This window comes from Gallus gallus, chromosome 7 (genome assembly GCF_016699485.2).
Source record: "Gallus gallus isolate bGalGal1 chromosome 7, bGalGal1.mat.broiler.GRCg7b, whole genome shotgun sequence".
Lineage (NCBI taxonomy): Eukaryota > Metazoa > Chordata > Aves > Galliformes > Phasianidae > Gallus > Gallus gallus.
This window is the reverse complement of record NC_052538.1, coordinates 22,250,769-22,273,871: the sequence shown is the minus strand read 5'-3', so window position 1 is coordinate 22,273,871 and position 23,103 is coordinate 22,250,769. Positions and strand designations below refer to the sequence as shown.

The following is a 23,103-nucleotide window of genomic DNA, read 5'->3' as shown; positions in this document are numbered from 1 at the left end:
GAACCCGAAGGAAGGGGCATGATGGGCAGGGGGGAGGCAATGGAGGCTCCCAGCGTGGATCTGGAGGCATCTGGTGATGGTGTCACCAGGGTCACCAGCCTGGCCTGGGGACAGCAGCAACCTGCAGAGAAGGAGCCCCGAAACACCAGCGCTGTGCAGCCCAGCGAGAGAGCGCGGGCAGCAGATAAGAACATGTTGAGGAAAAACACAAACCAGAAGCTCCCGAGGAATTTTGGAAAGGAAATGGGGAATTAACTGCAGGAGAAAAAAAAAAAAAAAAGAAAGAAAAAAAGGAAAAAAAAAAAAGCAGAGAGGGAGCGGGAAGGCATGGCGTTTGCTGGCTCACAGCAACCCACTCTTGTCCCCCAGTGCACAACGCACCCACCTGCATTCCTACTGCTGGTCTTGGGGTGCCCGTGACCCACCCTCTTTCTTCCCCTATACTTGTTTTACTCCTCCACCTCCACACAGGCCCCTTAGCGCGGGGTCCTCCAAGCCCCCTCCATCCGCTCCTTGCCCTGCAGCTATTTCGGAGGAAGGCAGGAGGTATTTTTAGTGCTGCCGGCTCCCAGGAGAAGCTCAGAGCCTCTGAGCCGCAGCAGTGCTGGCGCCAGAGAAACTGCCGCTGCTCTGGCTGATATTTCTTGTCTAATTAAACTCAATCCATCCCGGGGGCCGGGGCTTGGCCACCAACTCAGCAAGGAAGGGAAGGAGCAGAGCAGAGAGCTGGGGACTCAGATAGATGCTGGGAGTTGCTCTGTGAGCACAGGGAAAGTGAGGGATGCGACTTGGGGAGGGGGCGGCTGCTTTGTTTTGGCAGGAGGGGGGGAGCAGGACAGTCCCAAAAGGGGTAGTGAATGGAGTTTGAGGGGCACAGAGCTCAGCCCTATTGGCGACACTAGGTTGGAGGGGACATTGTTCATCACTCCCCTCAGTGCCAGGGATAACGGGATGCGGAGAGCCCCCACTGCTCAAAGGGAGCCCCAGCAAGGAGGGATCCCCCCCTTGTCAAACAAAGGCCAGAACAGAGCTGGAGCCACACAGCAACCCCAGTGTTCCCCAGTTAACCCACGTCCGGTGAGCAGCACTGTGGTTATGCCTTCCCGAGCCCACCTTTGAGGGGGGGGGGGGGGGGGGGGGGGGGCACAGCTGTAGAAAACACAGCACCCCATGGTGGTTGTTGGGCTTTCCACCCCTCCCTCCCCCATGCAATTTATTCCTGTGCTCCCTTAGAATCTGAGACACGTTCCCAGCGACCCAGACACCAAGCTGGCATTCCAAGCAACAGTATATTTTATATAACTGATTTGTTGTTTTTACCACTTTATAAAGCCATACAATGAACTGCGGAGAATCAGACGTCTGTACAAAGGGGAAGACGAAAGCAGAGTCACATTCACACGCGGACACGGTGCGACCGAAGTCATCTTTACACGCGCGACGACGCCATGGGCACAAAGATACAAAATATAACATATTTCTTTTCCATCTATATAAATACACAGAAAGGGGCAAGTCTGAAAGTTTTCAACTGTTCATTAACACTGATAAGCAAACAAATCCGTAACGTTCCCGAAGTAACAAAGACAACAGGAAAAAGGAAAAACCACGCAAAACACGGCGGCGTTGGATCCGCCAACAGAAATGTTGGGTTGCTTTCTTTTTTTTTTCCTCCTTTCTTTTCTTTTTTTTTTTTTTTTTTTTTCTCCTTTTTAAGGAAAAGAAAAAAAAAATTAGTAACCCCAACCCAACCTCGCAATTTGCAAAACAAACGAACGGAATCAAACAAGCCCCTGCGGGCTCTTTTGCTGTCTGATCTCCCTGCCTGCTCCAACGGGAAGGGTTCCATTTGCCGATGATGCCGTCTGGGTTTTTGGGGCGGCCGGCTCCGTACCTGCCCGACCTGCTGGGCAGGGTGTGCTCCAGTTTGGCTGTTTCACTGCTAAAAAATCAATGCCCGGAGGCTGTGGCCACATCCAGGTGTTTCCTGGAGGCTGGGACAAAGCCTGGCTCTGCTCGTGGGACCCCTTCCCGCGGCATCAATCTGCAGGAGGGGCTGGAGATGGGTTCTCTCCCCACCAGACCCTTCCAACTCCAACAATTCCACAGCTCTATGATTTTCCATCGATCAGCACATGTTACATCCAGAGCAACCAAAACCTGGCTTCATTCGGTTGGTTACATCCATTCGGTTGGTTACATCCAATGGGAATGAATCGCTCATTGCACAAAGGGTGCATCCCTCCAGCAGACAGCAACACAGCCAAACCCCCCAAATAATTGCCAGGTCGGATGGGAGACCCCCCCAGGAGCCTTCCTGTAAGGCAGCAACACCGACAGCAAAGGAAAGAGGGATGGGAATGGGAAGGTTCTCCAAAGAACAAATCAACACAAAAAGGTGACGTACGACGAATGTACACACACAAACACACACACAAAAAAAAAATATATATATATATATATGTGGGAAAAAGTGCGTTTTTAAGGATATCTTTGGCAAGAATATATGCAGTTCTTTGTGCAGGAAGGAGGGATGTGTTGGTGTGTGTGAGAGAGAGAGAGAGAGATAACGCCTGGCGGTGTGGTTACAACGGGACACGCGCAGGGTGAACGCGCACAAGCTCGGCTCTCCGATACCGCGACTGCATGGCAAAGCCAAAGCAAAACCAAAGGATCTCCTCCATCCCTTCTGTAAGGAAAAAATAGTGACGCGGTGCTGGGTCCCCGACAGCCCAACTGGTGGGGAGTTACAGCCAAAAAATCTAACTTTTAAAAGGAGATAAAGAAGGAAAGTGCCTTAAAGGGAGGCTGACAAACGCCCGCTGACATCGTTGGAAGCTCTATGTTAAAAACTACACAATGGTTAATGTTTGCCATTCAGACGCAGGCTAAATCTCCAGCTCGAGCATCAGCGTGGAGCCCTGAAGCAGGCGTGATGCTCCTCTGGGTGCTCCGATCTACTTCGCCCTATGGGATGGGAAGGTGAAGGGGAGGCTCAAGCACCGAGGCAGCAGATTAAAATAAAATTACATTATTATCGTCTCTTTTCTTTCTTAGCAGTGAGAAAACCAAGTCTGAAAAATAGAGGCTTTCAAAAAATATATATTTATATATCTATAAACACAGTGTTTCCTCTAATCGGTTACCGGCAGGGTGAGGAGATGACGGGTGAGATTGTCTCTCATCTCGCTTGAATTTCGCAGAAGGAGGGAATCGCTTTTGAAACGTCGTTTAAAAAAAAAAAAAACACCAATAAAAGATAAAATATGAAAAGGTCTTCGCATCCATGCGGATAGGGGGAGCCAGGAAAGGGGGGGAAGGCCCCGTCCTCCCCGCATCCCACCGCAGTCTCGCACCCAAATCCCCGCTACGCATCCATCGCCTGCCATACACCCAACCATCCTCCGGCCACGCCGGCCCCTCCGCGCCCACGCCGTCGCTCTCTCGCGCACACACACACGCACACGGTCACACGCATGTCCCCCGCACGCCCATCGGCGCTTCCCTCGCACCCAATTCGCTTCTGACGTGCAGGTGTTTGCCCCCGGGGCGGGGGAAGGCAGATAGAACAGGGGTTGGGGAGAATCGATGCGCGGAAAGCAAAATATGGCAAAAAAAATAATAATAATAAATATTTTCAGAGTGTCAATTTAACCTTTTTTTCCTCCTTTAAATTTCGTTAGCTTACAGTATTTTGTCAGTATAGCTCCTATATATATTATAGCTATCAAGGCAAAGGTGGTCTGAGGGAGGCGAGCTCTCCGGGGGGCTGCAGCAGGAGTCCAACTGTTTGCCCCCAGCAGGCCATCTGGGCCACTCTGCACTGAAACTTCTCCAAACATAAAAACCACAAAACACAACCTCTGGACCTCTGTGCTCTCAGCACAGCGCTCAGCTCTGCCCCAAACCTGCACACTGCTTCCCCACCAACCACCACCAAAGCGACATCCGGGGCTGGGACCTCTGCTCCCCAACACCACAATGCTCAGCCATAAGGGCACGGGGCCCTCAGCCCCCACACATCCCCACACACAGGGAAAAGCCTGCAGTGCATTCAGGGTGCACACCTTCAGCCACAGGGAAGGCGGAGTGTGGCTCTCAGAGGACCTGTGGCCTCCCCACTGAGCCAAAGCTGCCCAGTGACTGCTGATCCTTTGTTGTTGTTTTTCTAAATAAATTTTCTTCCTTTTTTTTTTTTTTTTAACGTGGCCTCCAAAAATAAAAACAAGAGAAAGCGCCTGAGTTACTTGTAGTCATTCGCCTTTCGTGCAACTTGAACGTCCATGCAATTTAAAAACTGCTTGCACATCTCCAAAGAGAGAGATAGGGCCGGCCACGGGTCCGCTGCTCTGCACAGGAAACCCACCTGTGCAAGCATCTGCTATTATTATTATTATTATCATCATTATTATTATTACAACATTTTTCTTTCTTTTTTTCTTTTTTTTTTTTTTCCTGTTAAGAGAACGTGTGACAGGCCACAGGAGAAAACTGTCAAAGAGGACTGGTGGCAGGAGGGAAAAGAGGAAAATGGGCGAGCAGCCCAGGAGCATGCTCCTCCTCCAGGCATGGAGCACAGGAGCCGCCCAGGAGTGGAGGATATGCTGCATTGCCCCTCTGTGGGTGGACTCGTGATGTCTCAACGTGTGCTGGGCTCTGGGCCAGGGGCTGAGGGTAGCCCAAAGCCAAGCACCCAGGGGACAAGAGGGTTTGGGACCAAGCCGTTGCATACCCCAGCAGGGTGGCCAGCAGGTTTTGGTGTAAGCTGGCAGGACCCTCTGCTGCAGCACAGCAAAGGGAGTTTTCCAACGGCATCTCCTCCAGCATCCTGCAGACCTGAGCCCACGCTGCGGCAGGGCTTTATCCCCTGTAGGCTGTGTCAAACACGCAGCAGACGTTCACCGATGAAGGCTTCTTTCATGGCTTTTGCTGTTTCATCTTTTTTTTTCCCCCTCCAAATGACGACCCTGTGTTCGGCCGGGAGCAAACATCACCACTTGGCGAGGCCTCAGGACTGCGATGCCGAAAGCTGGGAACTCCTCTCGCTGCCACCTTCACTTTGGTCACCTTCCCTGCGGTGGGACATGCATCCGCATCCTCTCCCTGTTTGGCGTTGACTTCATGGCTCTGTTACATAGGTGTGTGGTTTGATTCTTCTGTGTGTGTTAAGCTTGTGTCGAGTTCTTAGGGTTTTGTTTTGGTTTTTTGTTGTTGTTTGCTGTTTTCCTCCACAATTCCAACCCTTCCCCCCCCCCCCAAATTCACTTCCCTCTCCCACAATGCACTTCCTCACACTCCTTCTCGGATCAGCTCCAAGTCCTTCTCCAAAATTCAAGAATCACCCGCAAGCACCGGCTCATCTCTTCTGGCCGGATCCAAGCATGACCCTGGAGACAAAGTTGACGATGGCCGCAGCCGGCTGGTCAGGGTCCAGCTCTGCAAAGAGGTGGCAGACGTTGTCCGTGGTGCTCCCTTGCTTCCTGGCCACGAAGCCGAAGAGCCTGGGTGGGGAGAAGGTGGGAGGCTCAGTGAGGTTTGCCAGCCCTGCTCACCCAAGGAACACCACCACCCTCTTCCAGTACGGCCATGTCAACCCTCTGCTCTTCCACATCCATCTCATGTGGCCCACAAGGAAACATCCTAAGCCCCAAAGAGCCCATTTGAAGACCAGCCTAATCCTCCTCTTGCTGCCGGTTCTTTGAAGACCAATGCTGTTGGTCAAACCCTCTTTGCTCTGACCATCCCAGCTACTCACGCCATGACTGTCCCCAGACAAGGACCCTGAGGCACGTGAGGGATCCCAGAACACCAGAAAGGCCACACGGGGACACCAGGAGTGCAGACCCACACACTGCTGCCCACAGAGCTGGATGAGACCATGTGGTTATTTCTGTCTGTCTCTCCCCCAATAAATGAAATGTCTATTTTTTTTTTTTTTTTTTAATTAGAACGTGCAAACTGAAGTTATAAATATGGGGGAACAGAATGTGAGACAGGCCCAGGCTGTGGCATTTCTAATTAGAGAGGGGAAACATCCCAGCAGCTGGACATCCTAATAAAAACTCCTTCGCTAACACAATAGCTAAAATTAGTGGGAACTAACCCCCGGAACTGGGCTCAGTTCCTGGAGCTGTGCTCTCATGCTTGGGTGAAAAGCTCCCATAGCAAGGAGAAGAGCCCATCCCTTGGGCAACCAAGTCCACCATGTGGGGGCATCCCCCAGCCAGGGGGCTCCCGGAGGTGATGCTTGAACCCAAATGGGATCCACCCCAACAGCAACTGGGAGGAACTGAGCACACAAACACTTACTTGGCTGGGCCACTGCCGTCAGTTTTAGTCCACCTGCAAAGAGAACAGGTGTTAGGGATGGTGCCTCCTGCACATTACGGGAGCAAGGGGGACAGAGAAAAGCAAAAATCCCACTCCAAGCAACACGGTGGCCTGGGGGAGGGAAAAGGGCAAGGGAAACATGCTCCCCAAGGGTTAGGGCACTTACTTTCGTTCCTGGGGGTCCAAATCACAGAAGGTGACAGTATTGAGAGGATAGTGTCGTCGGAAGAACAGTCTGAAACAGAAGGCACAGAGCGTCACGGCCAGTCAGCCCCCACCTCTTCCCATCACAGCTCTCTTGGTTGTCCCCTAGGACACTCCACAAGTCAGGGCCAAGGTCCGTGACCTGGTTCACATCCCTGAGGGACATCCTTCATGCTCCCAGTGTAACACCCATGTCCCAAGCATGCCTGGACTTTGGGGACCCAGGGACATAGTAGCAGGGGCTCTTACTTCCTCTGGTTGTCTGTTAAGGTGATGCCCTGTGCAGAGACTTTGAAGTGGACGATCGTAGCGGTCGGCGTGGGATCAGCCACCAATGTCTCTGCCACAGCCTTGGAGATGGCCTGCGGGCCTGTGAGCGATTCCATCTCCACTGAATTGATGAAAAGGACATTGCAGGCTGGAAGGGAAAAAGCAGAATTAGGCTCAGCCACTGCTCCGGGCCACAGTCCCCCTGTAGCAGCCCCTCTCTACTCACCCGCACCCTGTTTGAGAAGGTCTGTGGCTGAGTTGGTGGTCGACGCAGCATCTTTCTTCTCCTCCATGGGATCTAGAAGAGATGGGACATGGCTGCTGCCCCCTGCCTGGAAGCCTACCAGGTGCTGGGGGCAGATGCACTATCCCCTTTCCAAGTGCTAAGCATTGGATACCGGTACTGACAGGGCACTAGGGATAAAGGGAAAAGCTGAGCCTGGCTCTGAACCATCTGAGCACAGGAATGAGCCATAGCTCATAGTGCAGAGCATGTCCCCACAGTTGGTCTAGATGGGGAAACACAGCCCATGTGTGGTTCCTGGCTGGAGGAGGAGCTCCCATCCCAAAGAGCAGAGGTGCAGTGCCACCCTGTACTGCTGGCCCTAGTTCTTACCTCGGTCAGGAATGACCAGCTTGCAGGGCAGGGCCAGAGGCATGATGGAGTGCTGGTAGACCAGAGCCGACAAGCAGCCTGGGGAGAGAGGGAGAAGGTGAGCGCAGGGTTGGGGACAAGCCTGCCCAGCATAGGAGATTGTCAGGGTGTTGGTGCTCTGAGTGGACAGAACAACACGTGGCATTTCCCCTCCCTCAAGCCACTGTGCCCATGGGGGCTCATCTCCACCCTGCCCAGCAGCATCACTTGTCCTCCAGAAAGCTCAGGGGCAGCTCTTCCAGATACCTGATTGCTCTGCTCAGACATTCCAGCAAAGGAAAGGCATCCCAACCACACCTGGGGTACTCACCAAAATTAGGCTCATTGGGGCATCCTTTTAGTTTCACACCCCGTGGGCTGGTCTCGATGAGGAAGTGCCTCACCAGTTCATTGGTAATGTCTCCTAAGAAGAGACCAAATGTTGTCAACATCGGAGCTGCCCTCATCCTTCTCCCTCCACCATCCCACTGCAATCCCATGGGCTCACCCCACAGTGACCCTCCTGGAATCAGATCCTCTGCACACCCCAAGCTGTGTTGCAGGTGGGCTGTGCCCATTTCACTATGCCAAAGCCAAGGGGAAGATGTCCCCCAGCCCTCTGTGTGGTATGTCCCCATGGGGGACGGCAGAGGGGAACGGCAGAGGCTGGCAGGGAGGGATGCTGCCGCATCAGCGCATACCCAAGGGCAGTCTGGCTCTCAATAGAAACAATAGAAAGCATCTTGGCGTGGGAAGGAGGAGGACACATAATACCTTTCTTGTTCTGCTGCATGACGGTGGGAGGTGGGGAAGCGACTTTCATGGCAAGGCCATAGGCTCCCCGGAAGGAGTGGCTGTCCCGGATGATGAAAGCCCCTGGCTCCCTGTCCTTCAGCAGCGCGATGGCTGGGGGAGAGAAGGGCAGAGCTCAGACCTGGCGTGGTGAGAGGCAGCGTGCCCTCCGACACCGGCAGGCACACTCCCAGTTCACTCCAAGTCCTTTGCCACGTGTCACCTACACACCTTGCTCCCGGGAGATGTCTGGCTTGTACCAGTACTTGGAAGTGTCCTGCACAAACTTCACGTTGGCGCGAGTCTCGGGGCTGATGTCTGCAGGAAGGGAGGAAGAGAAGAAAAATGTCAAAGGAGACTCTATCTAAAACTCTGTGTGAGATTTGGGCAACTCCCACCTCTTTGGGACTACACCTCCGTACAGCCCCAACATGTCACCTTAACCCCAACCTCATCTTCACTGGTAGCTCATGCCTCCCCTGGGCTCTTCTCAGAATGAATGGTAACACATTGGCACAGGCTGCCCAAAGAGGGGTTGCAGTTACCATCCCTGGAGGTGTTCAAGAACCACAGAGACGTGGCACTGAGGACACGGTTAGCGGGCACGGTGGGGATGAGTTGATGGTTGGACTAAATGATCCGAGTGGTCTTTTCCAACCTTGATTATTCTATGACTGTGTTTAAAGTTCAACATGGGGCCTGAGAAGAGCCCTTTGTGAGCTGGTAGGAGAGGCTCGAGCACTTCCCATCGCACTCACTGCTATGCCAGCACTGAGAGGTCCCCGCTCCCCACAGTGGCTCCTGGCCACTGCGGTCATGGGGCCACCACAGGCGCCAGTGTGCCCACAAAGGGCCACCTGCTTGGCAGCCAAACCGGAGCGGCAGCCGGAGCCACTGCTGCCCCAGCACTTTATTTCCCTACTCCTATCAGCCCGATCTCGGCGTCACGGTGGCGGCTCGTAACGGGAGCAGGGGACTGCGATCCAGGCACGGCAGCACGCAGGGCACGGCACCCCTTCGGAAACATGAAGGGGGCCCAGAGCGCAGCACTGGGAGCTCCCTGGGGCGCAAACACCAGGAACGGGGCCAGGAGGTCGGCACGTCCCCACGGCAGAGAGAAGCCGGGCGGATGCGAGCTGCCTGCAGGAGCTTTGATGTTCCCCGTGCACAAATCCCCACGCTGTTTACACCAGCGTGACGGCGTGCTCCCGATGCCGAATCGGTATTTTTCCTGTTTGGACTCACCATTTTTGAAAAGCAAAAAGAAAATAAATCAGGAAACGGTCCAAGCCTCAGCAGCGCTGCGAGTTCGCAGCTGGGCAGGAGTACATCAGGACATAACCCTGTGGGATGGTGATGAGAAGGGGACGTGGGACAGCAGGCAGCTGCAGAGGGACGGAGGCGACGGCATCCCTTACCTGGCATGGAAAACTTGGAGAAATCCGGCAGGGTGTGGGAGAAAGCCACAGCGCTGCCGCTGCTGGGGCTGGACATGCCACTGGAGAGGGGCGAGGAGGCCTTGCCGTTGACCGTGGCATAGTTGGGCAGGCTGTTGGAGCGCTCACCGGCTGACATCCGCCTCTTCTCAGGCAGCGCGGGCTGCGGAGTGGGGCTGCCCTGGCGGTAGGCGGCGGAGTCCGGGGAGGAGGAGTGCGGCGTGCTGGTGCCGGGATAGTACGCCGGTGAGACGGGGAAGGACGGCGTGGAGGGAGGCTGGTAGCCGGACGCGCTGCTCTGCCGGGACAGCGTCGGGCGCCTCTCCTCCGGGCTGGAGTAGCCGTACATGGGGCTGCCGGGAGGCACGGCTGCCATCTGATGCCGGGCAAGGCTGGGGCTCCCCGGTGGCGCGTGGGGGGACACGGTGTGCCGGCCCAGGCCAGGGCTGCCGGGCACGCTGGCAACAGCGGGGTTGGCAGCTCTTCGCCCAAAGCCAGGGCTGGGCGGCGTGTTGGTCGCCACTGTCCGGTGCAGGGTGCGGGGGCTCCCTGGCAGCGCGTGGACACCCACCACGCTGACCTGTGGCTGCTGCCGAGCCTGGGGGTCCGGCTGGAAGCCGGCTCGGCCGTCAGGGTAGTCAGGGCTGGCGTAGGGAGAGCCCAGTGTTCCCGCTTGGAAGGATGATGGAGACGAGGTTTGGTAGCTGCTGTGAGCAGAGGGCGTCTGCGAGACCATGGGTGACCGGTAAGCTGTCTCAGCTACAGCGTGGGGAGGTGTAACCGTGCCGTGGGGGCTGCCCTCCGATGGGTAGCTGCGGAGCGAGGCACTGAGGAGAGATCAGGAGAAGAGGATTCAGCTCCACTACACTCCTGCTGCTGGTTGGGCCCCTCCTCCAAGCAGGGGCAGGAAAACTGAGGCATGGCACCAAGCGAGCTGCTCGATAGCAGCGGTGGGATGAGTCCTGCCAGCTACAGGAAGCAACTGGAGGCAGCTTCACAGTTCCCACACACACCAATTCTCCACCAAAATACAGGAGAAAGAGCCTTTTCCCAGTTCCTCTCCCAGCAAAACACCTGGTTCTTTCATCTCCAATGGGTAGGGTGGAGGGGGACAGGGATGGATAGCACCATCACACTACAAGGGAGCAAAGCTCCCACAGTTAGGGGGTTAGCACAGACCCTATGCCTCCTGCGGACCTACACCCCCATACTCACCCGTCCACACTGTGGATGGGGCTGCTGGTAGAGACGGGGCTGGGCACAGTGAAGGAGTTGCCAAAGGCACCATTCCTGGCAGGTACCTCCAGGCCCACAGGCTGGGCAGCTGGAAGGTTCCCTGCCCTGCCAGTCGTGGCTGTCCTGGCCACTGACTCAACATAGCTCCTGGGCTCTGCAGAGAAAGAAGAGAGGAAAGAGATGAGCTGGCACGGGTATGGGGCCATGCCCTTTCCTATATCCCTATTTGAGCCAGAGAAGATGCCTGAACTGAGCTCCTCCAGCCCCCCACGGGCTGTGCAAAAACATGGGGCTCATCTGTGCCTTAGCATTCCTCCCTGGCATGCTGAAGACCCTGGGCACACAGATGGGAGGGCTGTGCCCAGTCCCATCCCCAAGGGGACACAGCACACAGGGCCATGTGGTGCGACCCATCATCGCTCAGTGCCATGCCACAGCCCCTCCACCAGGCTCTGAATCAGCGTCCCTCCCAGGCTGGGATGCCACAGGGCACACGTCGTGCTCCATGATCATCCTCAGCCCCTAAAAATAGAGCCAACAGCACAGCACGGCACAGCCCACGCTGACTCACGGCGAGACCAGGGTGCTGCCCTGTACAGCCCACCTCCCCCAGCACCTCCAGCATCTGGGAAATGAGAGCAGCCTCAGCTATTTCCACTGAAGCATCCAACATTTTCCCCCATCCCTGCTTGAAACTGGAGCCCGTGAGCACTCCCAATAAAAGCAGTTTTCTTTTGGAGACACTGAGCTGTCCCGTGCCAGGAGCTTTGGGCTGGGCATTCTTGCAGGTCCCCAGCTCCAGGCCAGCTCCAGGCTGGCCATGCCCAAGACGACTCAACAGCACTAATTAGCATTACAAACGTTATTATTATTAGTCATAACAGCCAGGCTCTGGCTAATCCCACAAGCAAGAGAGCCAGTGAGGCCAATGCACAGCTCTGTGCTCGGGACTGCAAGGAAAAAGACGGTCATAGGTTTCCCTGATCCTCTCCACGTCCCCGTGCCAGAGTCCCATCCACCCGCAAGAGGAATTGATGCTGAGGGACTCATCTATCTCTGCCCAGCCCAGGAAGGAGTCAAAACCAGACCGAAGACGTCAGCTTGGGCTGAGCACCCTGCAGGACACGCGGTCAGAGTGACAGGGACAAGGCAGTGCCCAAGGAGACGGCCGGGGCAGCTGCAAGGAACACAGCGCTGCTTGGGTAATTAAATTAATTTTGCAACTACTCACATCTCCCACCCATCTCCCCACCCCAGCCTAAAATTAGCCAGACAGTACATATGAGTCAGCCTGCAAGAGGTTAAGAGCAAACGGCTGCGAAAATACCAATCCCTCCTGTAAACGTGGAGGCTGCAGGGAGGCAGCAACAGGGCTCGGGGACAAGGGCAGCGGGGAGGAGAGCCCACGTGTGTGCACGTATAAGTGCCATGGTGACATGTGACACCGCAGACACGTGTTGGAGTTGTTTGGTTCAGTATAGAAAAAGGGGGGGGGGGAGAGAAGTTTGGGGCAGGATTTTTTTTTCTAGGCTGAAAAGTCAGCTCTTGCTTCCTGGTGCTTTCTCGGAAGAGGCTGCAGAGATGGGAAGACAGCAGGGGAACAGAGAAACCATGTGTCACTGGGGGTGTGTGCAGTGATTTGGGAACCCCGATCAGGGCTGTGAAATACCCAACCTTGTGCCTAAAGCCTGTCCTAAAGCCTTCCCAGAGGGTGCAGGCAGCCCCATGCTCCAGCACTGCCCATTAAGGGGATGGGGAGGAGCTGAGCACGTCCCCCTGGTCCCAGAGGGATGGAAACCCCATGGAGCATTGTGCTGAGGGTGTCCTGGGCTCAGGGGAGCCTCTGGTGGGGGCCGCATCCTACCCAAACCATGTCCAACCTCTCCCATCCAAGCCACAATGCCGTAGGGTGAACCACACTATTCTTTTAGCACCCAAAATTACATCTCCTTTCCCAACCAGCCCAGAGCAGTGCCACCATCCAAGCCCTCCCCATCTTGCTGGTTGCCCGTGTCCTCAAACTGTCATCTCCACACTTCCCATAACCTCCCCAAAGCCAAAACACCAGATTCAGCCCACACACACCACCACATCATCCAAGAGGCTGCAGGACAGAAGTAAGACAAGAGGTTGGCAGTGGCCACTTGCACGGCCACCACAAGGTCACCCGTGCTCTGGGATAGCCACCAACACACAGAGTGGGTTGAGAACCAAGGAACGGAAAAGCAGAGCTTCAGGGAGTGGGAAAGAGAGGGCTGGGAGACACAACACAGGAGGAAGAAGTTGGGATTTGTCCCAGCTCTTCTTCCTCTGCTGTATCCAAGAAGCTATCACTGAAAAGTCAGCCCCGGGACTGGAATATTTGTGTTGTTTTCCCCGAAGCAAACACTTTCTCCAGCGTTACACAACATGCAGGTTGGGGTTATTTGCACTTTGAGGAACTCCCAGGGAGAAATGCTGACAGAGCCGCAGGAAGTGCAGCAAACATGCCGAGAGGAGACATCCCCTCCCTGAGAAGGATCTGGAACAAACAGTTCCCTATCCTGGCCCCGAGGGCCCAAAGTTTCATTAAAGAAGAAAGTAAAACCACCCAACAACTGCAGGCGGCACTTGGGTAATGCAAGGCGCTCTGTTCCGAGGCCATGTGCCACCCCAGAGCCACGCCATCGTTGGGGGGAACCCAGGCATTGAGCACCCCAGGGCCCAGCCATGGCATCCTCGGTGCTCTGAGTGATGGGCACCCACAGGGGAGAGAGCCAGGGAAGGAAAAGCCTTTCTTACCTTCTTCAGAGTCAGCTCCCGCCTCCCCTTCTAGCTCTGAGAGATGGAGGGGAGTGATGGGAGCCGGGCAGAGGTAGAAGAAGGGAGGAGCGAGACAGAGAGAGAGAGAGAAATCTGAGTTAAGCAGCACTGCTTTGCAACAGAAGCACACAGAAGGCAGGAGAGCCCCACACCTTCCTGACCCCATATATCTCCAGTGTCCAGCCTGGCCATTCCAGAGATGATATCCAGAACCCTGCATCCCCATATCCCTATGGGAAGGTCCCCACAATGGCCTGGCCCAAGCACAGAGGAAGAAGTGCCTTCTCCATCCAATGGAGCCTCCACCCAAGAGGTGTCCTCACAGACGTCCCCCAAGGAAAGCCACCCGCAGTCCCCACCCTGCACTCACCTCCCACTGGGTGCAGCAGGATGTCAGCTGGGTTATGGGGTTTCAGCCCCAGTGCTGAGAGAGGGGTCTTGGCCAGGCCGGGTGGAGAGCGCACTGTCGGCACCGGGGTGGGGGGAAATAACAGCGTTAAGGGCAGGATAGGAGGGGAAGCTTCAGAAAGGCTGGAGCTAGTGCTGCCCAGGAGGTAAGCCCCATCCCACCCATTGGCTGCACTCGGGACTGCCAGAAAGAGGGGATGCCCAAGTCTGTAGTAGCATCACCACTTGAGGACACACAGAGGACAGAGTGTGCACAAGCAGTATGTCCCATTTGGAGAATGGCAGGACACAGAAGGGGGGCAATTCCCAACAGGGCAGGCCCAGCCCCCATCTCTCAACCTTGTCCCAACATAGGCATGAAACCCCCAGCATCATCCCATTCCCCGCTCCCCAGCCCTCCCATCCAACCCACCCCTCTGCCTACCCCTACACTTGGATGAGCTGAGACTGGGCTGTCCTAGTACACCCCGTTGCTCTAGGACTGCCAATACACCCACAACCCACAGAACAGCTCAACGGGCAGATGATTATGTTTGTACAGAGCTCATTCCCCAAGGGGAGCCAATGCATATGGAAGCTCTTCACCCCCAAGCCCATACATACATACATACCAGCAGGAGCTGCCTATGTATGCACGGCAATGGCTATGGCTGCACCAGCAGCGTGGGATGGTTGGGATTAATGGGGCATGGTTGTGCCTCCTATCCCCTCCTACCCCACAGATCTGCCTCAACTCCCCAGTGCTGCATTCCACCAGCCCTGCCAACATCCCAGCTTGCTCACCCTCCCCAGCATTCACCTTGGAGCTTCTTCCACTATCAGCATTTGAGCATCCCAACTTGCAGCAGGGATGCCAGGAGGCGGTGGGTGGTAGGAAAGGCAACCCCCTCCCCTGAGGCCGCATCTCAGGGCAGCCTCAGTCTGGAGCAGCCAAGTCACTGGGAAACCTGGCTTTGGCAGGTGGCTGATTTCCCAAAAACAGATTTCCCCCAGTCTGGTCTCTTGTCAATGCTGGCAGACAAACTATGGAGTTCTCCCAGGGCCAGGAACAGCGGTGTCCCCGTGGAGAGGAACAGTTTCTGCATCACTCCTGGTGAAACTCTAGTGAAGCCTGAAAGCCTGAGCTTCAGACTTCCTCCTTGGCTTTCACTGGACAAGAAATGCTGCCTCTGGGTCACCTCCCCTGCCAGGCTGTTCTGTCACCTCTGTGAGTGACTCATCCCCCAAAATGAGTCACTGTCCCTCTGCCAAGGGCCTGCTGGGCCTGAGGAACAACAGGGCCATTTCTGAGTTGCCAAATGCCCCAGGGACATTCCCACACTCAGATCGCTGCATCCCATGAACCAGAACTCAAACATCAGTGGACAGACAGCAGCAGCGTGGGGGAAGCAGCCTGATCTGCAAAGGGCATCAGCATTGCCGAGTGGGACCAGGACACGGGCTGATTGCCAGCCCTAAAGCATCCTTCTGTGGTCAGCCTACAGAAGGTTATTTTGGGAGGGCAGAGAGGTTACCATCTCTTCTATGGGTTTCCCAGTTGACCAGCTGCTCCATTACACCGGGGGCCGTCACCAGAGCCGGTCACACAGACCCGGTCCCCACAAACCCACCACAACTGCACAGCTGGAGTTAGTCAGAAAGGAGCCAGAGGAGCAGAGACAGAACACATGCGACACCCTTCGCAGCCCTATGCCATTCCTGCTCTAAAAACAGTGAGTGAGAAGAGGGACAGTGTGCCAGAATCTGCCCTGAGCCTCCGACCCTACATCCTCTGCTGTCCCCTTATTGCTCTGTAGCTTTTGTGCCATGCTGGTAGAAAAGATGGGGAGGTGCAGGCATGGGATGGTGCCATCTCTCTGACCCTGCCCCTCTCCTCATCCCTCCTGCAGAAACACCCCGGTGAGCGGAGGATGGGGAAAAGCCAACAGGATGGTGCCAAGAGTGGGATGGAGATGGTGGGATGTGAAGGAGAGAGGAGGAGAAGGAGGAGGAGGAGGAGGGAGAAGAGGAGTGAGCGATTATCGTGGCAGTGGGTGTCTGGAGCCCGGAGCTGTCTGAGCCTTGGCAAATTTCTGGTTTGACGAAAGCCACCCACCGAGCCCTTCCGCCTCCCGGAGCCGCGGCACTTACGGGAGTCGGAGTAAGGGGTTTGTGGCGAGACAGGGAAGGCTGGGGTGGGGGGAGAAATCTCACCGCCGCCGGAGGTCAGGCTGCTGGGGGAGGCACTCTCCATCTCCTCGAAGGCTTCCTTGTAGCTGTGGAGGTGAGGCTGGGGGGGGGAGAGCAGGAGAAAAGGTTGGTCCCATCTGTGCAATGGGCACAAACCTCCAGAGGGAAAGTTTTCACCCGCTCACCAAAAATGCGTCGTTAAACCCCAACCCCCCGGGGATGCTGCTTCCCAGCCTCCCCTCTCCCCACCGGCACCCCCAGCACCAGTACCCAGCACACCTCCTTGGGCCTCCCTCCGGGGTTGGCTGCGATGGTGCTGACCACCTCGGGCGAGAGGACGGTGGGGCTGCGGGGAGAACCGGGCTCCGGTGAGCTCTTCTCATAGTGGCTGTCGCTGGGGGTTCGCCTTCGGGCAGGGACGGTGCTCTCTTCTGGGGACTTCTCCCGGGACTGCACCCCTACGGGCAAGCACAGGGCACGGGAGAGGAGTGAGGAGGTGCCAGCTGGGATGGGGATGCTGAGAGATGCTCCGGGGCTGCTCCAAGAGGGTCTGGAGAAGGGGCTCTACCCGGCAGAGATGGCAGCTTCAGCACTCACCTGCTCCTGTCCCACGGCAGCGGTGCTAGTTTTGAGCCAGATCAGATCTGCTCAGCAGCAAAGGGGCAAGCGAAAAAGCAAGCCAGAGCTGTGGCTAGTGGTTGGTTCGCTGCATTACCCCAACCAAGCACTGTGAGTCCCGAGTTGAGTCCATAGCATTCCCTAGCATCAGGTGTGTGAGGTGCGAGCATCCTGCAAGCAGCCCAGAGCTCAGTGTAACACATAGGGTCCCGGCTGCCTGAGGCCGGTTAGCTCACACCAGTGATCCCAATGGGCTAGGAAAAAGGCCAGGAATGGGGACAGAGGAGCTTCAAGAGTGGGGTGAGGGATGTGGCACGGCCCAAACGCAACCTTCACCCCACCCAGCCCAGCACTGAAGCTTCTCCAACAAAGAAGGGCCCAGGGTGGCTGTGGTGCTGGGTTTGGTGCCTAGTGTTCAGTGGGGGCCACGCAGAGCACAACTCACAGCCCCTCTGGGGACCGTCCTCGGGGCCTGCATGGCAGCAAGGCGATCCCCAACCTCAGACACGCTGCCAAGGTGACACAAGGTGACAAAGGGACTGGCAAAGGTGACAGCGCTGTCCCCTCTACTCTTCCCATGTGCCCTGCTGAGAGAGGCGTTGCAGCAGGGCAAAAGAAAAGAGAGAAAAAGGGAGGGGAAAAAAAAAAAATGGAAAAAGTAAAAAAAAAAACCCAACAAGAGGCCAGCAGAACGCTCCAGGAAATGCACTTCTCCAACACCAACTCCTTTCCCACGGGCTGGCGGAGCGCAGGCGGCCATCAGCTGCTCCTCCTGCTCGTCAGGGCTGTGCGCCTCGCACCCGCTGACCTCTCCTCCCGTCCACCCCTGCAGCCGCTCAGCGCACGGCCGCAGCCCCCGGCTCCTCCAGCAGCGAGAGAGGGAGGTGGCCGGGTGCATTTCGAACTAATCAGCGCAGTTAAAGGCAGCAACAATAAAATCAACGCTCTGGGGAGCAGCGGCCCGGCTGAGAGGCGGGGGACGCGAGCCAACGGGGCTGGCTCGAGCCGCGGAGGCGGCCTGGAAAATTCCACTCGGAGCGCCTTTGAAACACAACTCCCCGATCCCTTCTGCAGGTGCTCGGGGGCCGGCAGCTCAGAGCCCATGGGGGGGGTCTCCGGGATACTGTGCCGCAGGGGGAGCATCGCAACGGGACGCCCCAAACCTTCTGCCCGGCTCCTCCAGTTGCACATGCCTGCCTCGGCTTGCTTTGGGCACCTCGTGCTCCAGGGCTGCCCCCCAGCACTGCTGCACTGGGGCATCCCAACCCCAAGCTGCTGCATGGGGATGGAGAGGGGAACGTGAGGCCAGTCCGAAGAACAGGCTGCTTTTCAGCGCTCGGATGCCCAGCAGCTCGCAAGCTTTTTGCTGCTCCACTCCCCAGAAATGGAAAACAGACGGGGACGGCAGGGAGGGGAGGGAGGAGGGGAAAAAAGGGACTCATTGTTCAGGAGTCAGGAGTGGGAAACTTCACAGGCTGCTCAGAGCGAAGCCTGGAGGAAACCCAGGCTCTGCGCACAGCCTCCCGACCCCTGGGTGATTTATGTGCTGGAAACTATGCTTGAAAAATAAACCCTCCTTTCCCGCAAAGCCGTGCCCCCTCGGCAGATGTGCAGCTCTGCTCGGCCGCACAGCAGCTCCCCAAGGACGCCCCGTCCCTCTGCAAGAGCGGCGTGCCCCATCACAGCACACCCAGAGTGGTCAAAAACAGGGAATACAGCATCCTGCCCCCACTCTGTGCCCACGCTGCTGTCCCTTCCCCTGGGTGATGTCACTCCCAGGACCATACAGAGGTAAAAACTCGTTCCCACTCAGCATGGAGAACAGCAGCAAACACTGCCCTGTAGTGCTCACCACAAGACCCAGATTTTTCCGTCCCACCGATCACAGACACATCTACTGCTCTCCTCCATCCTAGAGTGCTTCATCAATGTGGCATCGACATCTCACCCCAAAAAGCACCAGGGCACCAATGCAATGTCCCTGCTGTGAGCAGCACACTGCAGCATTCAACCTTGCCTTCGATTTTCCAGCCCATCCCAGAGGGATTCACATCAACACCACAGAGCAGAGCCCAGCCCGGCTGGGGACAAACCCAGGACAGATTCAGCCACACTCCCCTGTGCCAATGGCGTGGTAGGCTCAGACCTCTTCCATCCTCCCGTGGGGCGTCCCCTCCCTCCATCCCATGTCCATGCAACACACAAAGCACTCGGCATGCAGGCAAGGAGGGGGAAGAGAGAGGGAAGAAGGGAAAAGGAAAGAGGAAAGAGAGAGAATAAAAGAGGAGACAGGAAGGAGAAGTAGGAAAAAGAAAGGAGAAGGAAGAAGGAAGGAAGGAGAAAGAAAGGAGAAAGAAGTCTTGAGGAAGAGGAAGGAGGGAGGTGGAATGAACAAACCAGAGGAGGAGAAGGACCGTTGCTGGTTCAGAGGAGGACGGGGGGCTTTGGTGCTCTTGTTGAGGTCCCTGAGCTTGGCGTTGTACTCTGCCAGCATACCAGGACAGGGTGCAAGGAGTGTGGGAGGTCACAGGGACACACACACAGACCCCATGGGGAGAGGAAGGGGCAGACAGGACAAATGTCACGAAATACAACAGGGAGACAGAGAGAGAAAAGAAGAGATGATTAGTCAGGCTCCAAGAGATGAGCCTGAGGTCGCCTGGGGTCCAAGGGAGCTTAAGCCCTACTTGGAGCTGCCCTCACATCACCCAAACTGCCAGGAACATTGCTTCACCTCACCCCTCCCCTATAACTCCAGGCACTGCTTATACACCAACGGGGAATGCTGTGGCTCCCAGCCACACATGGCCTTGAGCAATGCCATGGAAGCCCTGACACCATCCCCCTGAGGATGGCACCACACAGGGCCCATCCATCGTGAGATGAAAGGATGGAGGAAGGGGACTTGAAGCACAGCAGAACCAGGGTGCTGGGGACAGAGGAGGTGCGAGATGCTCCTCGTCACCACGCCAGGACACACAGGCAATTTATAGCAGCAGAGAATGTAAACAAACCCGTCCGTGCCTGACTTCCAGCAGTGTCCCCTCCCAAGCCCAGCGCTGGCTTGGGGACACTTCGTTCCTGGCCAGGGGTCAGACCGACCGCCCTGTCCCCACTGGCACAGACGGCCAGACTGGGGACAGGTGGACACAGGCTGGGGCCATCCCCATTTGTCTCTCCTCCACGGGACACTGAGGTGGGACTGAGTCCAGCCCAGCACCCAGGACCCTGCCCTGGCCCCCTACACCGGGGCAGGATTTCCAATAGATTCCATCGTGCATCCATTTCCCACCCACCCCAAACACTATCCCTCCTCCCCTGAGGGCTCTCCTCTTTTCCACTCTACTTCTTCCCCTACTCATAGCTGCTCAGTGGGTTTCAGGGGGGGTCTTATTAAAACGTTTAGCCCAGATATACAGTGCGGTTTGGGCATCTCCATACCCTTGGGTTTGTTTAAAGCCCTGGCTCCCTGAATAGCTCTCTGGGTCCTGAACTCTCAAGATGGGGTTCGGGTGGATGCAAACTGCCCCCAGTGCCCCTGCCCTGCCCCACAGTGCTGCCCCCCCACCCTGGGGCAGTGGTGACTCAGCCCCAGTGCTGGGTGGGTTGCCACTGTTAGATTTTTCCAGCCAAGCCCTCTTCCCCCTCCCTTCAATACCGGGCGAGTTTCTGGACTGAGCGCAGAGCTGGAACGGACGGAGCTGCCAAGCCCCAGCATCACAAGCTGGCCCCAAGCCTGGACCCATCCCCAAACTTTCCCAAATGTCACTGCGCAATGAAACAACTGCTCGTTTGAGCAGCAGGAGTGAAGGCACCAGCGCTGCGGCAGCTCTTTCTTGAGAGGAGGTGGGACCCTCTGCGTCCTCAGAACCCCCAGAGCTGGAGACAAGGGCAGGCGGGCAGTCAGAGCACAGTCCCCCAGATGCTGTTGCCCCTTCCTGCCCCATCGCAAGGCTGAGAGCCACATCGCAACCCTGAGATGGTGAGCTGCACCAGGGGGAGCTCAGCAAGCAGCACAGGCTGCCCCCTCCCCGGGATCGGTGCTGGCTCAGTCCCAGGCTTTGATCCAGCACACGTGAGGAGTCACCATCCCCCATCCTCACTGCCACCATGCAAAGTGCCACCGCCGGGCTCATCCCCACACCACCCCTATGGGCTGCAGCTGCTTGGGACGCACGTCCCCTCCCTGTCCCCCCCAAGGAATCAAAGCGTCCTACCTGCCACCCTGTGGGCCACCAGCCCTTCCAGATTCAAAGGCTCTTCTCCCGATCTCGACAGGTCTTCATAGCTCTCCAGTCCCTTGTGGGGCAGCTGGCTTTGTGCTGGCGCAGTGGGGGATGGCGGGGAGGAGACGAGAAGCTGCTGAGACCCTGCGGGGCTGTACGAGGCGCTGAGGGGGAGGATGCTTGCTGGTGCACTGCCATAGCTCCGAGGCTCTGGCACTGGCTGGTAGCTATAGGGAGTATAGGTTTCCCGGTACTCATGCACGGTGTAGTCTGGCTCTGCAGTACTTCGAGCCGCAGGAACCAGTGGACCAGGAGAGTAGGCTTTGGCCAAGGGATCAGTGCCCACAGAGGTGCCAAAGGACCTGGGCTGGACCACTTGTGGGGTTGGCTGAGCATAGTGACCGCTGAGCGGCTGTGCCGACAGCGAGGAGAGCATGGCAGCCGGCTTGTCCTGGCGGGTGGCTGCAGAGGGGACACTCTGAGACTTATGGACGGAGGGTGCAAGGTCCAGCATGAGGACATCAAGTGCTTCAATGGACTGCTCGATCTCCCGGCGCGATGGAGCCCTGGGGAACTCGGGCATGCTGTGGCTGTGCGGGGGCATGGGCTGCAGCGGGCTGGGCTGGGGGCTGCAGTTGGACAAGCTGGGGCTGTGGCTCTCCAAGCCGCCATCATGCAGCTGGGATGGCGGTCGGCTGCCGCCCTGCTGCTGCCAGGAATTCAGGCCCCGCTGCACGGCCTCACGGCTGCTGGTGCTGCGAGCTGGAGCCTGTGGTAATGCCAGGTTTGCTTCGTACTTGGCCGTCCCCACGGCCGGGAAGGACTGTGAGCGGTGGGCACTGGGTAGGTCATAACCGTACAGGTAGGGCTGTGGCACCGGGGGCTGGAGCCAGGCCGGTGAAGCTGAAGCTGGCTGCCGCTGCGGGTATCCGGCCAGGTGCTCCTGTGCGGATGCTGAGGACCGTAAGTGAGCCAGCGGGTCGCGGAGGTGGTGGCCCATCAGGGTATTCTGGTTGCTGTAGGGGTAGGCACCGTTGGAGAGAGGCTCAGCCTCATAAAGCCCTTCCTTCAGCATCTTCTCAGCCCCGTTGTAGCTAGCCGGGCCGTTGGGCAGCGAGGAGAGGCTGCCCACCCGTGGCGCCTCGTGGAAGCCAGCCTCACTGGCAGTGGTGGTGCCATCCAAGGACGAGAGCGTGCCCAGGCTGCCCACGCTGTGCCCATCCTGGTTGGGCAGTTCATCATCCAAGATGTCCGTCTCCCGCTCAGCCAGCAGTGGGGTGCCAGCACCATTGACGTGCACCTGTGCCGGCACCACGTGGCGGCCCGGCCCGGCGGGCAGGCGGGCAGGTGCGGGGCCCGGCGCGTGGTTGTGCATGGGCGCCGCGCTCTCCAAGCCGAAGCCAACCAGGAGACGGTCCAGCTCCCGCTTCTCCTCGGGGCTCAGCACCGCGTGGCCAGTGGGTGCTCCGGGAGCCCCCGGCTCATCCGTCCGGTCGGTCTTGGTGGAGGCGGTGGAGTTGCCCGAGTCGCTGCTCACCGACAGTGTGTGCTCCACGTGGTTGGGGGCTGCCGAGAGGGGGAGGCGGGCGGCGTTGACAGCGCCGATGCTGCCGTGCAGGGAGTCTTTCTTCTTCACTTTAGCGTAGAGGCTCCCGTCCAGGGGCCCTTGCGTGTGCCCAACCTCTGCAAGGGGAGAAACGAACACGAGACCCCAGATCAATGGCTGGCTCTCTGCACGTAGCTAATGGGTCCCATTAGCCGGTGGTTTCGATCTCTTCCGTGCCGCCGGAGTGCTTAACTACCAGCATGGCCGTCTCCTCCGCACCTGGCGCGGTCCCGCGGGCGCCGCCACGCACAGACGCCGGTGCCAGGCCCCCTCCCCGCGCCCCCGTGGCTCCGCGCCGTCCTTCCCTGCCCCGCAAGCACCGCATGCTCCGCCGACGTGCAGCAAACAGCCCCCCGGCTCCGTGCAAAGTCC

The 23,103-nt window shown here is 57.3% G+C and overlaps 1 protein-coding gene across 21 annotated transcripts in view; it reads right to left on the bottom strand.

The window, feature by feature from the left end:
- Positions 1 to 1,270: 1,270 nt before the first annotated feature.
- TNS1 (tensin 1) overlaps positions 1,271 to 23,103 on the bottom strand; it is a 54,026-nt gene continuing 32,193 nt past the window's right edge. For 11 of the 21 annotated variants that reach the window (XM_046943529.1, XM_046943524.1, XM_046943527.1 and 8 more), the window contains 17 exons: positions 21,117 to 22,808; positions 19,297 to 19,383; positions 16,561 to 16,739; positions 16,243 to 16,381; positions 14,075 to 14,167; positions 13,684 to 13,719; positions 10,882 to 11,056; positions 9,649 to 10,493; positions 8,462 to 8,548; positions 8,213 to 8,344; positions 7,770 to 7,862; positions 7,421 to 7,498; positions 7,031 to 7,102; positions 6,784 to 6,952; positions 6,497 to 6,565; positions 6,310 to 6,342; positions 1,276 to 5,501 (listed from right to left, as the gene is read on the bottom strand). In XM_046943529.1, the coding sequence (XP_046799485.1) occupies positions 5,357 to 5,501; positions 6,310 to 6,342; positions 6,497 to 6,565; positions 6,784 to 6,952; positions 7,031 to 7,102; positions 7,421 to 7,498; positions 7,770 to 7,862; positions 8,213 to 8,344; positions 8,462 to 8,548; positions 9,649 to 10,493; positions 10,882 to 11,056; positions 13,684 to 13,719; positions 14,075 to 14,167; positions 16,243 to 16,381; positions 16,561 to 16,739; positions 19,297 to 19,383; positions 21,117 to 22,808 (4,124 nt within the window). In that variant the 3' untranslated portion in view covers positions 1,276 to 5,356. Of the gene's footprint in view, positions 5,502 to 6,309; positions 6,343 to 6,496; positions 6,566 to 6,783; positions 6,953 to 7,030; positions 7,103 to 7,420; positions 7,499 to 7,769; positions 7,863 to 8,212; positions 8,345 to 8,461; positions 8,549 to 9,648; positions 10,494 to 10,881; positions 11,057 to 13,683; positions 13,720 to 14,074; positions 14,168 to 16,242; positions 16,382 to 16,560; positions 16,740 to 19,296; positions 19,384 to 21,116; positions 22,809 to 23,103 lie in introns of all 21 variants that reach the window. The other 10 variants (XM_046943525.1, NM_001396437.1, XM_046943522.1 and 7 more) reach the window with 10 other exon arrangements.